We start from the raw sequence: 21,795 nt of genomic DNA, 5'->3' as shown, positions 1-21,795 counted from the left end.
AGCACTTTCAAGCTTCTGGTGGGAAACTTTTCAAACTCTGGTGGGAAGCTTTCAAGCTTCTGGTAGAAGCTTTTCCAAACTCTGGTGGGAAGCTTTCAGGCTTCTGGTGGTAGATTTTCAAGCTTCTGGTGGAGCTTTTCGAAGCTTCTGGTGGAAGCTTTGAGCTTCTGGTGGGAAGCTTCTGGTGAAGCAAGCTTCTGGTAGAAGCTTTCAAACTCTGGTAGAGCTTTTCAAGCTTCTGGTGGAAGCTTTCAAACTTCTGGTGGGAAGCTTTCTGAGCTTCTGGTAGAAGCTTTTCAAGCTTCTGGTAGAAGCTTTTCAAGCTTCTGGTAGAAGCTTTTCAAGCTTCTGGTGGCAGCTTTTCAAACTTCTGGTCAGGAAGCACTTTTCAAGCTTCTGGTAGGAAGCTTTCAGAAACTCTGGTAGAAGCTGTTCAAGCTTCTGGTAGAAGCTGTTCAAGCTTCTGGTAGAAGCTGTTCAAGCTTCTGGTAGAAGCTGTTCAAGCTTCTGGTAGAAGCTGTTCAAGCTTCTGGTAGAAGCTTTTCAAGCTTCTGGTAGAAGCTTTTCAAGCTTCTGGTAGAAGCTTTTCAAGCTTCTGGTAGAAGTTTTCAAGCTTCTGGAAGAATCTTTTCAAGCTTCTGGAAGAATCTTTTCAAGCTTCTGGAAGAAGCTTTTAAAGCTTCTGGTAGAAGCTTTTCAAGCTTCTGGTAGAAGCTTTTTAAACTTCTGATAGAAGCTTTTCAAGCTTCTGGTAGAAGCTTTTCAAGCTTCTGGTAGAAGCTTTTCAAGCTTCTGGTAGAAGCTTTTCAAGCTTCTGGTAGAAGCTTTTCAAGCTTCTGGTGGGAAGCTTTCAGAAGCTTCTGGTAGAGCTTTTCAAACTCTGGTAGAGATTTTCAAGCTCCTGGTGGAATCTTTTCATGCTTCTGGTAGGAAGCTTTCCAAACTTCTGGTGAGGCACTTTCAAGCTTCTGGTGGGAAGCTTTCAAACTCTGGTGAGCAAACCTCTGGTGGGAAGCGCAGGCTTCTGGTAGAGCTTTCAAACTTCTGGTAGAAGCTTCTGGTCAGAAACTCTGGTGGGAAGCACTTTCAGGCCTTCTGGTGGAAGCACCAGGCTTCTGGTAGAGCTTCAGAAACCTCTGGTGGGAGGCTTTTCAAACTTCTGGTGGGAAGCTTTTCAAACTCTGGTGGGAAGCTTTTCCAAACTCTGGTAGGGAAGCACCAGGCTGGTGGGAGAGCTGTTCAAGCTTCTGGTAGAAGCTGTTCAAACTCTGGTAGGAGCTGTTCCAGGCTTCTGGTAGGAGCACCAGGAAGCTTCTGGTGGGAAGCTTTTCAAGCTTCTGGTAGAAGCTTTTCAAGCTTCTGGTAGAAGCTCCCAAGCTTCTGGTAGAAGCTTTCAAGGCTGGTAGAAGCTTTTCCAAGGCTCTGGTAGAAGCTTTCAAGCTTCTGGTGGCTTTTCCAAGCTTCTGGTAGAAGCTTTCCAAGCTTCTGGTAGAGCTTTCCAAGCTTCTGAGGAAGCTTCAAGCTTCTGAGAGCTTTCCAAGCTTCTGGGGCTCCAGAAGCTCTGGGAGGCTCCAAGCTTCTGGGAGCTTGCAAGCTGGGAGGCTTTCCACGCTTCTGGAAGGCTTCTGGGAGGCTTTACAAGCTTCTGGGAGGCTTTGCAAGCTTCTGGGGCTTTACAAGCTTCTGGGAGGCTTTACAAGCTTCTGGGAGGCTTTACAAGCTTCTGGGAAGCTTTACAAGCTTCTGGGAGAAGCTTTCAAGCTTCTGGGAGGCACCAAGCTTCTGGGAGAAGCTTTCCAAGCTTCTGGGAGAAGCTTTCAAGCTTCTGGGAGGCACCAAGCTTCTGGGCTTCCAAGCTTCTGGGAGAAGCTTGAGCTTCTGGGAGGCACCAAGCTTCTGGGAGCACCAAGCTGGGAGGCACCGAGCTGGGAGATTTGGCTTCTGGTGAGGCTCCAGGCTTCAGGAGCAGGCTGGGAGGCTTCTGGGAGGCAGGCTGGGCTCCAGAAGCTGGGAGCTCTGGGAGGCTCTGGGAGGCTCAGGAGCTGGGAGGGCTGGGAGCAGGAAGCCTGGGAAGCTCCAGGCTCTGGGAAGCTTTCCAGGCTTCTGGGAGCACCAGGCTTCTGGGAGAGGCTTTCCAGGCTTGAGGCTCCAGGCTGGGAGGCACCAGGCTCTGGGAGGCTTGAGCTGGGAGGCTGGGAGGCTCAGGCTGGGAGGCAGGCTGGGAGGCAGGCTGGGAGGCTGGGAGGCTGGGAGGCTGGGAGGCTGGGAGGCTCTGGGAGGCTCTGGGAGGCTCTGGAGCTGGGAGCTCTGGGAGGCACCAGAGCTTCTGGGAGGCAGGAGCTTCTGGGAGGCTTTCCTGGGCAGGCTCTGGGAGGCCAGGCTTCTGGGAGGCACCAGGCTGGGAGGCTGGGAGGCTTCTGGGAGGCAGGCTGGGAGGCTCTGGGAGGCAGGCTGGGAGGCAGCTGGGAGGCTGGGAGGCTGGGAGGCTCTGGGAGCTGGGAGGCTGGGAGGCTGGGAGGCTCTGGGAGCTCTGGGAGCCTCTGGGAGGCAGCCAGGAGCCTCTGGGAGGCCTCTGGGAGGCCCAGCTCTGGGAGAAGCTTCCAAGCTTCTGGGAGGCTTTCCAGAAGCTTCAGGAGGCACCAGGCTTCAGGAGGCAGGCTTCAGGAGAAGCACCAGGCTTCAGGAGGCTCTCAGGCTTCAGGAGAAGCTCTGGGAGAAGCTCAGGGCTTCCAGGAGAAGCTTTCCAAGCTTCCAGGAGAAGCTTTCCAAGCTTCCAAGAGAAGCTTTCCAAGCTTCCAAAAAAGGTTTTTCTAGCTTCCAAAAGAACTTTTTTAAGCTTCTAGGAGAGGCTTTTTAAGCTTCTGGGGGAAGCTTTTCAAGCTTTTAGGAGAAGCTTTTCAAACTCCTAGGAGAAGCTTTTCAAGCTCTAGGAGAAGCTTTTCTAGCTTCTAGGAGAAGCTTTTCTATCTTCTGGAAGAAGCTTTTCCTGCTTTTGGCAGAAGTTTTTCCAGCTTTTGGAAAAAGCTTTTTATGCTTTCGAAAAAGCTTTACCTGCTTTTGGAAAAAAAAACTTATCCAGCGTTTGGATAAAGCTTTCCTAGCTTTTGAGAAAAGCTTTTCCTGCTTTAGAAAGAACTTTTTTCAGCTATTGGAAGAAGCTTTTCATTTATTTAAAACGGCTGGGAGAAACTTTTCAAGTTTCTGGGAGATGCTTTTTAAGCTAGTGGAAGAGGCTTTAAAAGTTTCTAGAAGACATTTTCATGCTACGGTGAGAAGCACTTCAAATTTCTCAGGGAAGCTTCTATAGCTTGCGGGAGTAGATTAAAGATTGGCTGGGAGATGTTTTTCGAATGTCTTTAGATTCTGTAGAAAGTTCACGAGCCTTTGAAAAAAGCTGAAGCGGAAGATGTTTTAAAGCTTCTGGGAGAAACTTTGTAAGTTTTTGGGGGAAACCTTCTGAGCTTTTGGAAGAAGTTCCTTTTAATGCTGCAAGAGAAACCTTTAAAGTGACACTGTCCAGAATCCAAATAATCATCTCGTGTTTTCGGGGTCACCAGTCTCAATAAACACGAAACGCATTACTGCCATCTTCTTTTTTTTTTGGCTTTTATGTGTCGCAGCAAGGGTAGATAAAATAATGACAGCTTCTCGCTGCTTCAATACCTAAAGTGCTGCACTTGAAAACGCGAGGTGGATTCCGAAAAGTTCGTCCTTGCTTCTATGAGAAGTCTTTCAAGATGTTTGGAGAAGCTTTCCAGGCTTCTATGAAAAGCTTCTCAAGCTTCTTGAACCGTTTCATACAATTAACTTTGTTTTCTGTTTGTCATACGATGGGCTAGTATTATTTTCTGTTAGTTATCATCAAAGGGACTTGAATTTATCGAAGTAAAGAAATTCATTCACTCGATTTAGTTCTCTGTTATTTATCTTTTCTTTGCAAATGAACTTTTCTACCAGCCTAAAAATAGTTCTATTTTTTGCCTTCCTCGTATTTTACGAATCATTCAGATGTTTCAGCTTCGATTTATTGATAAACACCATTAGCTTATAATGAATATTGCGATTCAAATAATCTTTCAACTTTTGCCACAGTCAACAAATAAAATTGAGTTCCTCTCTACTCCTCATTCCAAACGATTCCCATTACTATTTTTCAGTTCATCAAAGAACGTCTCGATCTAATCGCAATGTTTTTCTCACTTGTTCACAGGGCACTTCGACTGGAATTCCTCATCGCACGGTTTCGCATTCTTTCAGGACCGGCACATAATTACCGCTGAAGGCCGGGAGTTCACTAATCACTACGACAAACAATAGCCTTCCAAGCAACCCCTCCACCATCTGCAGCCTTTCAATCCGCTCAGTGCCGGCACTTGAATAGGGAACCGCGATCAACAACTACCCTACACTGCGCGCAATGGGATAATTCTAGACCAATATTTGAAAAGGGCGTAACAGCCAAAATTCAATCGCTCCCGTTTTTCGTCTATGTAGATGGCTATGTGTGTAGACAAGGAATCCGAAGGAATAAATTTTGGCTGTTACGCCCTTTTCAAATGTTGGTCTAGAATTCATCAAGCCGCAATCCGCGCAAGCCCCAATCAATCAATCAATCAATCAATCGACCCCATCGTCTCCGTCGTCATCGAGGATCGATTGATCCCTTGGACTATGTGTGCGATCCTTCGCATCTAGTAGACAGTGTGCATCAGCTCGCAGGTGAAGAAGCGATAAATCAACAATCAAAGAGAGACCTGGAACTGGGAGTCACGTACGCAGCAGCACCAGCAGCATTTGGAAGAAGTAGATACCGCCCAGCAGTACCAGCATTATTGGCGGGGCGTGATGATGGATGGGACCGCACCATGTTCTGAAGACTTCCTCTGCGGTGCTGCTTCTTGGTACGGCCTGACAATGGCAAGTGGGAGCCCGTGAAGCTGCATAATTTGATATTTTTTCCCCCTCTGTGAGTTGTGTGATCATTGTATTTTGTGTTCGCAAGTGAAGAATTGTTTGTTCGGAAATAAGAAGGAATAGGAAGAAGAAAACGCCTGATTCAGTCAACGAATAAGTTCGGTGTTTTCGCGCTGTTCTGTCTAGGAGCCAGTGAAAACGACTCCACAATGTACTGCCTTTGCCGATCATCGAAAACCATTGCGGTGCGGATCGTTCTGCTGGATGAGACCGACTTCCTGCACGAATTACAGGTAAGCGATTGAGGGAAAGGAGTAACAACTAAGGCATAACAATTTCAATTTGTATTCTCAGTGCGCACTGTTCTATCCTGTATCGGATAGTTTACATATTATCTAATACTTTGTTTTGAATTTTATTTATTATTCTTTTTAGATTCGGTTCTTTGATGAATAAATAATCACAGTCCCAAAGTTATAATTTTCGGAAAAGCATATTCAGAATAACTTCTAATTGAAATGATCTTAAGAATAAGCATTGAATCTGTCTCGATTTTTTGCACTAACAGATTTTCCCCTCTTTGTGACAATTTAGGAAATTCTGAAACTTGTTGCGTATGTATCGGATGGCTATAACCAAACTATATAAAAAAAACCTCTCGAATAAACTTCTTGCGAAAACAAATTCTATAAAAAAATCCATTCCAATCTACGTCACCCCGGCTAAAATAACGTTCGTCCTGATATCGAAAACGCCGCCACAGAGCAAAACCACGACAAACGTCTCTAAATTATTTTCTGTTTTGATGTCTTGAAGAATAATTTTAAGTTGTTAATTAATGTGTTCTTCCCTTCAAACTTGCCAGGAAGGAAATCGTTGCTGGTAAGGCTCGGCTCATTCGATATTGCGTTGAAACGCTTTAAAGTCCACAATTTTCTGAAATCGTCCACCTGCGCCAATACCACCTGTGCAAGATCCCCAACGGAGAACACCCAACCGGCGACGCAGAACCGGGAGCGGCAATGCAAATGCAAGGCCAGCAAGGGCACGACCCATCTCCATCCTAGAGAACAATAAAGAAGGCGATAATAAAACGATTGCAAAGAATTGAATAAATTTGATTTTAAATTCAAATAAATTTAAAATCGTTGAGATAAGCAGCGTGAGGCGTGAGGAGAAAAAAAATCCGATGTGGGAACGAGCCACTGATCCCGCTGCCAACGCCATCGTCGAGAACTTGGCCGTTGGTGACTGGCTATTTATTTATGTAAACACTGCACCCGCTTTCGGCGCGGATTCCAGCACACTGACGACGTCGTTTGTCGCCAGCTTACCGCTGCACAGTATAGGATGCATAGCGCTCAGCTCGAGTTTGGGGAAAACGGGAGAAGGTGGGACCGCGCGCGCAAAGATCGTGAAGATTACATTAATTTCCTCGATTCGCGCCCGCCGGTGCTTCTCCAGCTCTAGGACTTTTCCATGGAAAGACACTACCCGATTTGGGTTGGGTTAGTTTCGAAATCACAGGGCTGCAGCTGGAATGAGCCACCATGGCCACCGTCGCCGTCTGCCAGGCAGCACACAGTAGCATATTGCGATTGTTCTATGTCGAAGACCTCCTCCCGATCGGCATCCGCGTAAACGAGCGAGAGGTCAATGGCAGCAGATAGTGCATGACCGCCGCCCGTCCGTCGCCACCGTGCCTTGCTGCTTCCTGCAACGGACATCTTCGCTGGAATCGTTCGAGCTTGTGCAAATGTAATCGGAAATGAACGCGAGCTGCCACCGTTTATTGGTTGCAGGGTTAGTGTCGGTCGGAGCACAGGTGCCAAAGAGTGTGATTGGCGGAATTTCCGCGCAACTGCTGCTTGTTAAGGAAATTGGATCGTAATTGAATGGGATTTGATAATGTGATCTAGATAATGGGAATAATGGAGGCGAAGCCGGCAGAATGGACGGCCCTTGAAGCTGTACGAAACTATCGGCAGCGGGAACATGAGGGTGCGACATTATTTCGATCCATGGGGTTAAGGCAGGTGCTTTAGACAGTGGTCTCATTTTTGGCTAGATGGGAATAAATAATGTCAAAAAGTGACCCAGTGATAAAGGCATCGCTGTGGTATCTGGTTTTGTTGTATTGATGTTTTTCAAGAATAATCAACTCACTTCTTCCAGCGTCTGAAATATTGATTTTTTTATCGTACCGAGATAAAGATTAATTCTTTGTAAGGACAGAATGAAAACATATTCGGGTATGCATCATTTGGAGAAGTGGAATATATACGATTTCGTTGAAAAACATTTCTTCGAATGAATTTATGTATTTATACAGGATATTTACTGTGGCGAACATATACAACCTGGTCTAAAGACATTTAGTCATATGATGTTTCAACGAATAACACTAGGTCGAAAATATATTATGTCGAATAGACTTTAGGTCATATGGCCATTTGGCCATGATTAAAATTTCAGCCAGCTATTAACAAATTATGGTTGCTACAGAATCTTCTACTGAACTAATTATTGTATTATAACCCGCTATCAGCGCGGTCCTAACCGACCCGCTATCAGCGCGGTCCTAATCGACCCGCTATTAGCGTAGTCCTAACCGACCCGCTCTCTGCGCAGTCCTAATCGACTTGCTCTCAGCGCGGTCCTAATCGACCCGCTATCAGCGCAGTCCTAATCGACCCGCTCTCAGCGCGGTCCTAATCGACCCGCTCTCGGCGCGGTCCTAATCAACCCGCTCTCAGCGCGGTCCTAATCGACACACAATGTGCTGATACAGTCGCTCATAAACATTATTTACAAAAATTTCTATGAATATTCATTTTAGTAGAATTGACTAATCAAACCAAACTTGAATAAAATTTTGTCACACATCACACTTACAATAACACTTTGGCTCAGAGTGATCCCTTTTCAGATGTTCATTTTTATTTCTCTATAGGTTCTAAGTTTGAATTGCTTTCGTAAAAAATGCAACTCGTGGCAGGATCACCATTGTGCGTGCCTAAATACTAACGAAAAGGAATCACTCTGGGCCTTATACGTCTTGCCTGCTTGACGTTTACAAACTGATTGGGGTAAGGTAACACATAGATTGCTTGGATGACTATGGAAAGTCTCACGGTGAGTGTTCACTCAAGTCATTCATTCATTTACTCTGAGCTAGTACCACACAGATATGATACTTGCGGAAAATGTCATGGTTATGATAAATGGTTAGGTTATTTCTGGAAAAGTATATATATATTTTTTTTCAATTGAAGAAATGTGTTTACGGGGAATTTTACAATCTCCAATAACCTAATCAAAAAATGGGAGATTTAGTATGTCCAACGTCCGATACGCCTTACGTTTTTCACGACTGACGTACGGATGCTTAACCTCGCGATTTTCCGTTCAACTCCATCTATAATCGTCCTCCCTGTTTTCCTTATGACTCACTCAACCCCTTTGTTATCTTCCCCTGGGGATGTGTGGTCCAAATCAGGTTGAAATTGGACCTGGGGGTTAAAAGTTACCCTGATTTTCTCGTTATCTAAAGTGTTCCCCTTGAACATTTTGATTGAGTGATGTCCTGACTTGATCATTACTCTGAAACAATGAATTATTCTGGATACTCATGTAGGAGGTGTTTTTTTTTTTGGAAATTCTGCTGGATATTCCGTTTGGAACTTCCTTTACAATTCTCTTCCAGACTTCCTGCAAAAATTGTCATAAACAAGTTAACAGTGACTCATATGCGATAGAATCGAATCACATAAGAGTTGCTGCAACTAAACTAGTCAGTATTGTGTTTTCAAGGTCCCAATTTTGCTTATGAACTTCTCTCAGGGATCGCTTCAGAAATTTCTTTGTGAATCTTTCGGAAGTTACTCCGGAAGCTACTTTGGTAATTTCTCCAAACATACCGTAGGAAATTATTCCACAAATTCCTACCAGCATTTCCCAAGGAAATTCTTTAGAAACAACTCTCAAAATTCTTCCAGAAATCGAAATTCTCCTGAAATTCGTTCCATCGGGAACTCCTCCTGAAACTCCTCCAGGATTTTATAGGAAATTTCTCCAGGAATTCCATCGGAAGATGGACGTTCCAGATGTACTTGCAAATACTTCCAGAAATTATTGGAGATGTTGCTTATCAGCTTCCATCCGAAATTGCCTCAGAAACTCTACCAGGAATCCTTTCAGAAGTCCCTGCTGGAGTTACTTAGGAAATTCCTTCAGGAATTCTAACGGAAAATCTACCAAAAAATACTATATTAATTCCTCCAGAAATTCCTTCGGAAGTTTCCCCGGGTGTTTCTTCCAGAATTCCCCCAAATTTTTTTTTTTTATTTTAAATTCGTCTTGAAATTTATTCAAAAGTTTTTTTCAGGAAATTCATTGAAAATTCCTCCTTAAATTGTTTCTGGAATAACTCCAGAAGTTCCATCGGCAATGCTCCCAGAGACGAGATGAACCGGCCAAGGGCTTTATGAGTTACTTTAGAAAATCCTCTACTAATTTCTTTTGAAATTTTTTCAATAATTCCTTCAAAAATTGTTCCTTAATTTATATCGGAAATTCTTCCTAAATTTCCATCCGGAAGTCCACCGGAATTTCCTCTTGAAACTGCTCCGAAAATTTCTCCCGAAATAGCTTTAAATTCATTCGAAATTACCTCCGGATGTTGCTGAAACTCTTCCCTCAGGAATTGCCACAGAAACTTCTCCAGCAGTTACTTCGGGAGTTCTTCAGGGAGTTACTTTGCAAATTTACCCTCAGAAATTCTTCTTGGAAAATTCTTCTAGAAATTTTATTGGAAATTCCTCCTGAAATTTCTTCGAAATTTCAAATAGAATTCCTTGAGTCCCTCTTAATTGCTCCCGGAATTCTTTTGGACATACATCCAGTCATTTCTTCGAAAATTTCTTCAAAACTCAATCAGAATTTTCTCAAACGATGCTGTTTATTTCTCTTCGGAATCGCCACGGAAATATCTTTTCAGATTTTTTTTGTTCCTCCAAAAAATCATTTGAAAACTCTTATAATTTTTTTTTTCAAAAGTCGTATTTGAAAATCTTCCGGGAATTCCTCCAGAAATTCTTCCGGAAATCTTCCCATGGATTTTTTTTCTTAAATTCTTTCAGGAATTCATCTTTAGATTCCTCGTGAAGTTTGTTCGAAAATTGTTACAGAATTTTTTTTGGGAATTCTTTGAACAGTTTGTTGAAATATTTCTCGAATAAATTCCACTGGGAAGTTCCATTGAAAACTTTTCTAACAATTTCATCGGAAAATGAATGTTCCAAACGTTGTTTACGAGCTTCGCTCGGGAATTGTCTCAGAAATTCGTCCAAAAATTCCTTTAGAAAAACCTTCAGGATTTGTTCTAGATACTGCTTATAAAATGTTCTCAGGTATTGCCCAAGAATTGCTTTGGAAATTTCTGAGCATGAGCATGAGCATTAGGACCGCACAATTCGTAGTTGCTACTCCGTGTTTGACTAGAACTTGCGAAATTGTACAGAGAGCATAATAAATGGGGCTTGGGACTTGCTACCCATTCTCAATGTACACGTTTCAGGAGCTCAAATATCTAAAGTCAATAACAGCGCCGGCCACGTCCTTACGGTTATATAAGAAAGGAAGGATTGTTAGTCCGACTCTCGTTGGTACTAGAGACCGAGTATACCTCTGCATCTCCACGATTGTCTTGGGATAGGATATCGTTTTAGTATAATTTATCTGGATTCACTTCGGTAAGTGATGCGATCTATGGGATGGGAAATAACACTAATTCGCTGTCTCGCCACGAGAAAAATGTTAAACCATGCACGCCCGGTGGCATATGAAAACTGAGGAGAATCGCGAATTGGACGACCGAACGGACGCGCAGCACTCTGTACTTACTTGCCCGATAGCTACTGCAAACAATTGAAGATCACACTTGTCTCGACCGGAGCAAAGCGCAATACATGCGTATGAGCCACCAAACACCAAATAGATATTTTATTATTATCCTGACGACCAAAACACACACTGTACTTACTTGCTCCAGAAATTCTTCAAAAACTCTTCCAGGAATTTCTGTGGAATTTCTCCAGAAATTCCAAAGGAAGTTCCTCTGGAGTTTTATTGGAAATATCTTTAAGAATTTTGTTTGGAAACTCCTCAAAAAAAAATCTTCTGATTTTCCTCCAGGAATTGCAGTTATTTCGAACATTCCCCCGAAAATTCATTTAAAAATTCGTTTGGGAATTCCGTGGGATATTGAGAATTTTTCGGAATTCAATCGAAGATTCGTTAAGGAATGTCATCGTTAATTGTTTGTTTCTTTGTTTGTTTATTTGTTATCTAGTAGCTTAATGTACAAGCCTTTTCAAAAACACTACTTCCGGTGTCAAGAAGTCCGAATAAAAATTAGGTAAGAGTTACATGTATAAATTTAATTAAATATTCCGGTAATTGGGGGGTCCCGTAGCGTAGTTGGCTACACGTTCGCCTCTTAAGCGAATGATCATGGGTTCGATTCCCAGTCCCTCCACCAAACCCTTGCCAGTCACCAGAAGAGCAGTCCGTACGGTGGCGTTTTGGGGAACGCGCCTCACTGACACGGCTGCCTAATGACGACTGACAAAAATCTGTTCTTCTCGGAGGCATACCTCCAACGTACTTCGATTAATGGCAACCGAACAAAGCAACGATCACTGGATTCACCACATGGACAAATGAACACAATGGACTCACGATGATATGGACTGGCAACGACAACAATAACGAAATATGGACATCTAAAAAAATAGATTCTGTGTGGACTCTGTTCAGCAGAGTACCACAGTAGATCACGGCACAGTAGCGGTCAAGAACACAAAGTGCCTACCAAATAAATACACGAAAAAAAAAAAAAAAAATTCCGGTAATTCAAACAATCCATCTTTAAATTTGTTTCTGATGTCGATCGCTTCACTTCGGCTGGTATCATATTCCAGTTTGCCACATCATTGATGAAAAACGAGTTTTTGTAGAGTTACGTCCTATTGTGTGGTATGATTAGGTTCTGCTGACGTAGCCGTTGCGATTTTGAAAGTTTATAGTACAACACAGATGGAGACCGAATTTCCAAAATCCTACGTAATAATACACATTAACAATGAGCGTACAGTAGGGTGGCTCAAAAAACACTTTTTTAAATTTTTTGATGAGCCGCCCTCTTATTGGGTTCTATTTGATGCCCTGATGCTCTGGGCAAAATTTCAGCCAAATCGGTCAACGTTTGGGCGGTGCTAAACTTGTTGGAAGTTTATATGGAAACATATGAGCAGAAACATCCAAAAACGGTGATTTACAGTTGGACGGCGCAATTTACGATCAAGAATCATGATACTCATTCAGTTCTTGTAGAATTAAATACAGAATGTTATGCTGAAAACCGCGTTACTTGGGCATGTTGCTTGGGCATAGTTCTTCATCGTAAGATTGTGCCGTCCAAATGCAATTCACTGTTTTTGGATGTTTTTGCATATAAACTTCCAACGAGTTTAGCACCGCCCAAACGTTGACCGATTTGGCTGAAATTTTGTCCAGAACATCAGGGCATCAAATAGAACCGAATAAGAGGGCGGCCCATCAAAAAAGTTGAAAAAAGTTTGTCCCATACTAATTTGAGCCACCCTAGCGTACAGTCTTGAAACAGCCAACAAGGTTTTTCGTTTTTCTGCAGATGGGTAACGGAGTCGTAGCGACTAAGATCGTATACGTACGTAGACAGGAGTTAAGATCAAATAAAAAATTAAACAAATTCACGTGGGGCTTTTTCTTTAACGGTATGGTTTTACATGCTTCCATCCAGCGGGAAAAGTGACGTTTCAATGAGTTTGTTAAACATACACGTTAAATGCCCGACCACCAGAGGAGGGATTAATTTCCAGAACATGATTGTTCCATCTGTTCAAAGTGAATTTGACATGACGGTTCTAATTGCATTGACGACTTCCCACCACTGTACTGATCGAAAGCAGACGCAACTGGTGCAACAGCAGTACGCTGATAGTTGTGAATCGAGTTATTATTGTAGTTTTCTAGAAAAAACATTGTTGATTTCGTCTGGATAAAAATCACATATTTGCAAAGACTTGTTCTTGCAAATTCCAAGACTTTTCACTTTTTCACAATATTCCGGGTTGGATCCGACTGTCCAAAAATCTCTCTGTAAAATGCTTTTTGGCTCTTGCTACTATCGCCGTTTCTCGGTTTCGTAGCCCTTTGTACGTCTAGCGTTTGCATTGTTTCATGTCCGGTGGAGCGGCTAACCAATCCTTATAAGCAAGGTCCCTTTCCAACAAAGACCTCTGCAGTAAACCACGGATTTGAATTTCGTCGATTGTTACTTGTACGCAGTGAAATGCAGTTGTCAAGGATGCTTACTAAATGTTGGCTGATAAAGTTCAGTAAATCCTTTGGATTCTGGCATTCATAGAACTCATTCCATGGTATAGAAAGAACGGCATTTTGCAATAGCTCCAGATTGTAGTTTGCATATTTCCTGGAAGGTCGCTCGACGTCAGAATCTAGTGAACCATACTTGGAACCATAAATAAGATCATGTTGCGTAAGGTCAGGAAAACTGACTTGACCAAAACGTAGCATGCCAACGTCACTGCTGGTAACAAGCAAGTCTAACTGAGAACAGCCACTATCGTAAAAATAAGTTAGTTCGTCACCGATCAATGTCAGTGAGAAAGTGTGCAATACCGACTTCAGAATATTACGTTTATGGCTGACTCATAGCATGATGGTATTGACATCGTCGACTACAACGATGTTTTCATAGCGTCTTGAATACTCAGTAAACGTTTTCTCCAAAAAAGACGAACAATCGTTTTCTGGCGGGTTATAAACAACCATTAACAAAATTTTTGACCCATCCACCCGAAATTAAACACCGAAAAACTCGGTCTTATCCTCTGAGCTTAATGTAAGGTTCGTATTTTAGACTTTTATGCAAGTACAAGTTGCAGGAAATAATTATGAAATCCCTCCATTGTTATGAATTTCTCCAGGAATTCCATAGAAAAACCCCCAAATAAATTTACCCAGGAGTTCCTACAGCAATTCCTCTCGAAATACTTTTTAAGTTTCTTCTGCGAATATTTTCATAGAATTTCTTAGAGAAATTACGGGGGATTTTTTAAAATAGATTCGGAGCATATCAAGAATTTCGGATGGAATTCCTAGACTAGTTTCCTATGTAATTCATTGATGAACTCCCGAAAGATTTTTTTATGAAAATATGTATGTACGTATGTATGTTCGCTAACTACTTCTAAAGAAAAATTTAGTGTAACTTTTCTTTTTTGTCCTGAGTAGACGATTATAGAGTGTTAGGAAAGAAGGCAGGTATGGTGGGAATCGAATCAGAAAAAAATCAATCGATTTCATTCAAATTCGGAACACATGTTCCCTGTTCTGAGGAGACGCTTATATGGAGTAAGAGTGTTATTGCCGATCACAGTGTACACACCGGGTTGTATCTATGAATTGATTTATCTTTCGTCAATATATCTACTTATGTGTATTTGGTGCTGCAATAAGACATTTGAATTGCATAGTTTACTTTTCGACTCCGACCAAAGCCGGTAACATAAAGCTAGTTTCCTATAAAACTTCTTTCGGATCTTCCTTTGTTGATGATTTTTCAAAGGAATACCTGGATGAATTTCCAAAGAAACTTTTTAAGGGACTTCCGAAAGAAATACTGGATAATCTCCGAAAGGTATTTCTGTAACAATTTCTCATGGAATTTATGGTTATATTTACAAACAAATTTTCAGGGAAATTTGTGCGGAAATTCCTAAGGTAAATTCATAAATAACATGGGAATTGGAAAGGAATTTCCCTTATACTCCTGGAGGAACTCCCATGGAATTGCTGGAAAAATTTATGAGCCATGAGAGTCAATTCAAATAATTCATTGTTTAAGAGTAATCGCCAAGTCGTTACATCATTCAAAAATATTGAATCTCTTGATAAATTTTTAAGCGTATTCCAGGTGGAAATTTGTGAAAAAATAGTGGACAAATTTCGAAATTTCCACTAGAAATTTCCGAAGGAATCTGCGGAAAAAGTTTCTAAATAAATTTTGGGAATTTCTTTTAAAATTCCTCTGGAGGAAATTTCGAAAGTATTTCCAGAGGCATTTCTGAAAGAACTCCGGAAGGAATTAATTCGAGGAATATCGTAACAAATTGTTTTTAAAATTTGAAAATTAAAGCAGTTTGTGGAACAATTTGTGAAGAAATTGCTAATGGAGTTTTCAAAAGAATTTTAAATGGAGGAATTTAAGAACTTTTTAAGGAATTCCGGAAAAAGGAAATAATTTCCGATTGAGTTCCTGGAATAATTTTCTATGGATTGTCTGAAGGAATTTCCGAAGGATTTTTTGGAGGAATTTTCGAACCTTTTCTGGAGCAATTTCCGAAGTAACTCCCTTAGGAGCTACCGAAAAGATTCCTAGAGAAGTTTCTGAGTCAATTTTCGAATGAATTTTGTAAGGAATATTCGAATGATTTTCAGGAGGAATTTCCAAAGGAGTTTTTGGAGCATTACGTGAGAGAGCAACATCTGGAACAATTATTGTAGGGTGAAAGATCCGATAGTCGTGGGTGTTCCTATAGTTGCGGTAGTGTTGTTTTTACCAAATCTACGAATTGAACGCAGTAACCCATGTAGTCCATCAATTTGTTGACAAGTCAGTAGACGAAATAAAAGGAAACAGGATTAGATTTCCCTCAAAATCGGTAAAGTATCACTAAAATACCTTATCTTTTTCTCGGCTTTGCACCAATAGTTGCGGTAGTGTTCCCATAGTTGCGAGTCTCATATGAAAACAATGGGATTCGCAACTATAGGAACACGAATTAAAAAATAACGCAACTATTGGAACACTGTACCAGTACTTGGAGGTACTATTTTAGGTGGCAATAATGGATTCTGCTGCAATTACAACACTTTTCGGATAAAATATGTTTAACGATCTTTCTTATACACTCTTGAGGTAAGTGCAATGAATTATAGACTTGATGGAAAGCAAGAAATAGTGGTGGAACGTGCTTAGTTCCTCCACTATTGGGTATTTTACCCTAGGCATTGAAACATTTTGGAGGAAATTCTGAGTGTTTTACTCGACTGTAGTATTGAACTTGTTTTGGGAGATTTACTGGCTTCGTAGTTTTGAAGGGAAGTGAGAACTATAATTTTAATCTTTTCCTGACGTTTCGGTCCATTTAGGGCCCCTTTCAAGGGGTCGATTTGTTAAAGTTTCTTCGTCAAATATTTTTCTGTGTAACATATAATGTCATGTGAACTATATGGTTTAAATTTGGTCCGAACGAATTTAGTATCGGACAATTTGAATAAAATACTGCTATCCGAAATTCGGTGGTGTCTGGACTTGCTAATTTCCACCATTTCTATGATGCCTATCTGTTTTGTGCAACAAGGCTAGTAAACGTGAAGACTTAAAAGAGATTTTCCTAGCAATCCGTACCTGCAGTGCCCTATAAGGTCAGCCAGTCAGTCCGGAATGGAGTGGAAATATGAATGCCTGGGTGGATCGAGTGGATCCGCGGTTCTCCGAATGGGGCGGTGGAGTTAGTGTGTTAAGAACTGAGCAAACCGTTTGATTCTTAATTTACCCTATCGTAAGACAATTTAATTGTTTTGCCATCGCGCCCTCTAAAGGCGCCTACTACGGCCACTTGTGTAATCGGTTTGGGTAGTTCTTTGGTCATACTATACCGACGCCTTGCTTGTCAGCTACGCCGAGTCTCGGAAAGTTTCGTAATCGCCTCTGCTGGCTGCCGTCCGACAATATGAGTAGAAGATGGCCTCGTCATAGTTTACGTTACAGATGTGGTTGCTTCCCAATATTGGCGTTTCCAAGCGGCCATCCGTTCGATCACCGTTGGACACGTTGTTTCAAATTTCTTTGAGCCAGCTTATCAAGCCACCGAAAGAGTTCCCGCGTTCCCAAAAAAATCATTCAGAACTCTTTAAACCGTACTTTGTTCCAGCGATTAAACTCCTTGATAAGGCCTCGGCAACCACATGGACAGTGGTCATTTCGTAAGTTTGCAGAAACAAAATGGCTTGTCAAAATTGAAGTGATTATTCATTTGGCCTTAACCTCCTCAAGTGCCTCCACGGATTCAGGGTTCCAAATAATTTTTCTATATTTCGTTTTCAAGAAACTTTGAAAGGGCCGAAGTTCCCTGCCCTTTGGTTCAGAAAGGGTAAGGGCGCGTTCTGCCAACTTGGTCGAGGCAGATTTCAAGTGTGAACAAGTTACTACATGGACGTTCTAAAGTGCCTGAATGAAATGTGTAGCTTGTGAGGAGCCCTTGAAGATGTGATGTTGGATCAGTATCTTGATATTAATCAGAATTTATAATGTAAATTATTATAATTTTTTAATAACACTACTTTATTCCGTTACGTATTTAGTATACTTGAGTTTTAACTAAAAACACAATGCCAGTTTTGATCACAAATACAATGTCGGTAGTAATTACAAACTTATACTTATCAGTATTTTTGCTTGATTCGCGATCCTAATTAAAAACTCCGATATAATAATATTCATAGTTTATCGCGTGTATTCAGAATGTTTTGCTCAAAATTACAAGACCTGATAATGATCCATAATTTACATCCGCTGAACCATTCTGAACGGCCGTATTGAGAATATCACCTATAACATCTTCTCTGCTTAAATAACAGACGCGAGACGCCTGATGCTGGATTATCTGATTTTCCTCAATCTCTGGTGCTTGGCTTCCCGGTGGAACTTATATTGAGTATCCCTCGGAAAAAATCTGTGCCCGGGATGGGGGAGTCAATTAAGGCAACATTCGTTTGAACAGTGACTTGTCTTTGTGGGCGGGGACTCGAGCTCGAGTGTCGATTTCGGGAGTCTGGTGGCGCGTGCGTGTTGATGGTGTTGGTTTGCATGGGAGAGCTGTTGGATTCGTCGCGTCGTCGTTTGGGTCTTTGTTTGCAGCAGCGTATGGGTAGTTTTGAGACTTAGGTCTTGAAATGATATTCTCAAGCATTTTTCTTACATTATTTCTCCCTCCCCTCGGATAGGTTATCTTGCCGCGATGGGTGGGCTTACGCCATTAGCACTGATATGGCAACCAAAGACATATCCTGTCGTGGTGATATCGCATGTTGACTATTTTTTGTTTAAGGCTCTATAAACCGTAATCAATTCGATAATCACGATGATTTTATTCGAATCCGCACTAATACTAATAAAGTTTTGAACTAAATTCAATATTTTGGGGCTATTTGCCGACTTACCTCCATCATTGCATATTCATTACATTTTCATATTAATTTTTCACTTATCTAAATTAACAATTACTGAGGAATTGCTGGAAAAACGCTGAAAACTGCCTTTTTTCCTGGGCTGGCATTCGTATTTTTATCGAACGCATACTAACTCCGAACGTTCGGAGCAAACACATACACACGCACTTGATTTTTCACTTGATCTTTTCCCACTGTTTCCTTGATTTAATCACTCCTAAAACATATTCACTAACTGAGTTTCACATTTTTCTTCAATATTGACTACCAATTAATTCACTTCGCGTCCAAAAACTGTCGAAAACTGCTTTCCAAAAATTGAAGTGAGAGACAAATTTGACGACCGTATTGTGAATGCAATAAAATGCGGAAGACTCAAATTCACTAGCGCAATAAGTGAAATGGTGAGTTCAAAATCTACGGGATGCAACTTCATTCAATCCAAACAATACAACGTATACGCCAGCCAACACGCAAACAAAGGTGTACATACACGAGAAAATAATCATCTCTTCACCGTTGCCAGATTTGTTTCATGGAAAAAATCATTGCTGTTTGTCGTATTGAACAAATATACCAGAAATAAATATTTAAACATGTTATGTAAGCTTCTGTTAAATTCCAAGTGGTGAATAAAAAAATTTAAGCCGCTAAATACCCATATATTTGATACACCGTGAACATGTGTTATGATATAGAATAAACATTTCGTCAAGTCTGGCAACATTATGCATCAGCCGGCATATTTTTAACATCCCATTTCCACCCACCCCAGTCGTAAACAAAATTTATCTATCGCTGCTGCACTTTTCCGTACCAATTGCCTCACTATTACAAACAAGCGATACAGTCATTAATTTTCAAAACATTGTGATGGAGTCTTGAGCCTTAATGCCGCATCACATATAATCTGGCATTGATGCACTGATTTTACGCATGTGCATGTGATTCAACGGACATCGTATCTTGGAGCCTTGAATAGTGGAGCAGACAGGTAGAGGTCCTTTTCATCAGTGATAATGATCTCTGCTATGCGGCAATACTTTTCAGAGGCGTTCTCTGATGATGATGAGTCATAGCCACGCTTAAACATAGCTACGTAGGAATTAACCAGTAGAAAATATCATCAAGACATTCTGCATTTTTTCACGTTTGCTTAACTCTTAAGCGGTGCTTACTTATACGCTTGAACTAGGATACTCGCCTGAGAGGAGGTGACCTTTAGCAATAGAGACAATGAACTGACATCAAAACGTAACATAATCTACAATGAGTATAGAATTGAACTGAATAACGTAGGAAACATAAGATAACTAAGACAGACAGAGTAATAATGACACAGTGCGAAACATTCGACATAATTATGACTAGATTAACAGTAGATCCATAGACATAAAGATCTACCATAAGACTTCCTAACCCTATCAAAAATTCGAAGCTCAAGAAATGTCTGGAAAATTATTACCTGTTGAATTTTATTCGGAGGCGATTTCGAAGCTTTTGAAGACCAACAGGCCCATAGCAACAGTATTCGGTGTTGTTAAGTTGAGAATTTTTGATAATTGCTGGGCGCACGGTACTGAAGTGTGGCCTGGTAAATAGACTAAATAGATTCTAAAATAAATTTTAAACGAGTCATATTTATCAAAATCTAGTGCGTTATTATTGTTTCAAAATGCACTTCTATTCGTGTTTTCTCTCTTTGTCATCATATCTACAATAAGACTGACTCTCGTGATAGATTTTAAGCTTATTATTTTTTGAGCTTCATTTGTTTGATGAAAACTGCAAATTTAGAAAAAAAAAAATGACTGACTAGTTTTTGTTTGCGTTAACATTGTAGTAGGGATAGTAGTGATAATTGATGATCTCGATGAAATTGTGAAAAAAATGGTTGTTGATATGAAAATGGTGATGTTGTGTGGTTATGCAAGTGTTAGTGAAAAGGTTAATACACAAGTTGGTATTGGTGGTGTAGACATAGTGACAGAAGAAGCTAGGTAAAATATAGAGTTGATTTGGGTTGGGAACATGTTCGCAGCGAGTATGAAGAATGAAATGCAATATTGAGTTGAGGTGCTAGAAGTGGGAATTATTTTATAATTATACTAGAAATAATGTAAAATATTCGGTACATGTCCAATGAAAGCTAGTAGAAGTGTCGGTTCTTATATGATATATAACAGCGCTGTTTTGATGATCGATTCATTGTGTGTGTGTTCATGACTGTAAATAAGATATTTGTGATGACAGGGACAATAGTAATTATGATAGTGATGGTGGTGAAAACGATAATAAGTGATGCTACCGGGATTATTTAGTAGAAAACTATTTGAATCAGGCCTTAACAGTGATTTGAGCAACGTAGCTTAGAAACGTCTGTTAATGATCAAAAATAGAGGCTCGTAGAAGCAAATTTAATCACCGGATCAACAGGGAATAGACCCAGTGTTAAGTTGGAGTGATGAGTGATAGTTATAATGATGAAAACGGTGATCATGTTATTGAAGGGGACTATTTAATAAAACTATTTGGATCAGGCCTAAAACAGTGACCATTTGAGCAACGTGACTTAGGAACGTCTATTATTGATCTAAAATAGAGGCTCATAGAAGCAAATTTAATTACCGTGGGGAATAACAGGGATGGACCCGGAGTAGAGTTTGAGTCGAGAGACTGCCAACGGGTTACATAAAAAAAAAGCTTTGAAAGGGCCGCAGTTATCTTTTTATAATCGACGATAAAAGGCCTATAGTCAAAAAACCATCGTAGTTTGGTGATGGTGTTTTCCGGCTCACATTTGACGATACGTATTATTTTTGCTAGGTTTTATCTAAACTTTTCAAGTTTCATATATAAGCTTTATAATTACAAGTCCTCCGGCCCAGATGGAGTACACCGAGAATTTCTTCCCTCTGCCTCATGATTTGGCGAACCTAGCTTAGTCTGCTCAAAATACCGAAGCTTCCTTCCAAACTCTCATCGGAAACCAACTCATAAGAACTAACGAGGAGAAAACAGGTGTACCGGAAGTGTCTCTCCTGGTATTTACCTTGTTTATTATTGTCATTAATGGTGGTTCGTTTCCTACCTTCACAAATTCACATTTTTATCTACACCGACCAAAGTCTACTGGTCGTCGCCGGCGACACCTCCAGACGTACGCGTATCAAAGCCCAATCCGTCGTAAGTACCGTCCACCGTTGGATTACCCCGGCAGGCTTCACGATGACTGCCAGAAAATGCGTTATGGTCATGTTTTCCTAAGGAGGCCCCAGATGTCCGGGTCGAGCATTAAATTGAGCGAACATCTTATCCCCAACCAAAGAAATGTGAAAGTGCCTAAGGTTCGCATCCTTCGAGGATTAACACTCATGTCCCGAATACGAGGCAGTGGGAGCTAGTTGCAAAACCAAAGTAACCACCTTGGTCCGAATCCTATAAAACCGAAAATAGGGCTTCTCGTCTGTGGTTGTCTACTCTGTTGGTCGGAAGCTCACCCAGTCAACACAAAATCGT

At 41.1% G+C, this 21,795-nt stretch overlaps 1 protein-coding gene across 7 annotated transcripts in view; it reads left to right on the top strand.

Moving 5' to 3' along the window:
* LOC134227655 (uncharacterized protein DDB_G0283357-like) overlaps positions 1–21,795 on the top strand; it is a 695,055-nt gene that overhangs the window by 267,767 nt on the left and 405,493 nt on the right. For all 7 annotated transcript variants that reach the window (XM_062709336.1, XM_062709333.1, XM_062709342.1 and 4 more), the window contains one exon: positions 4,211–5,207. In XM_062709336.1, coding sequence (XP_062565320.1) covers positions 5,124–5,207 — 84 coding nt within the window. In that variant the 5' untranslated portion in view covers positions 4,211–5,123. The remainder of the gene's footprint in view (positions 1–4,210; positions 5,208–21,795) is intronic.

The sequence above is a fragment of the Armigeres subalbatus genome, chromosome 1 (assembly GCF_024139115.2).
Source record: "Armigeres subalbatus isolate Guangzhou_Male chromosome 1, GZ_Asu_2, whole genome shotgun sequence".
Taxonomy (NCBI): domain Eukaryota; kingdom Metazoa; phylum Arthropoda; class Insecta; order Diptera; family Culicidae; genus Armigeres; species Armigeres subalbatus.
The sequence above is the reverse complement of the archived record's forward strand: the minus strand, read 5'-3'. Positions and strand labels throughout refer to the sequence as shown.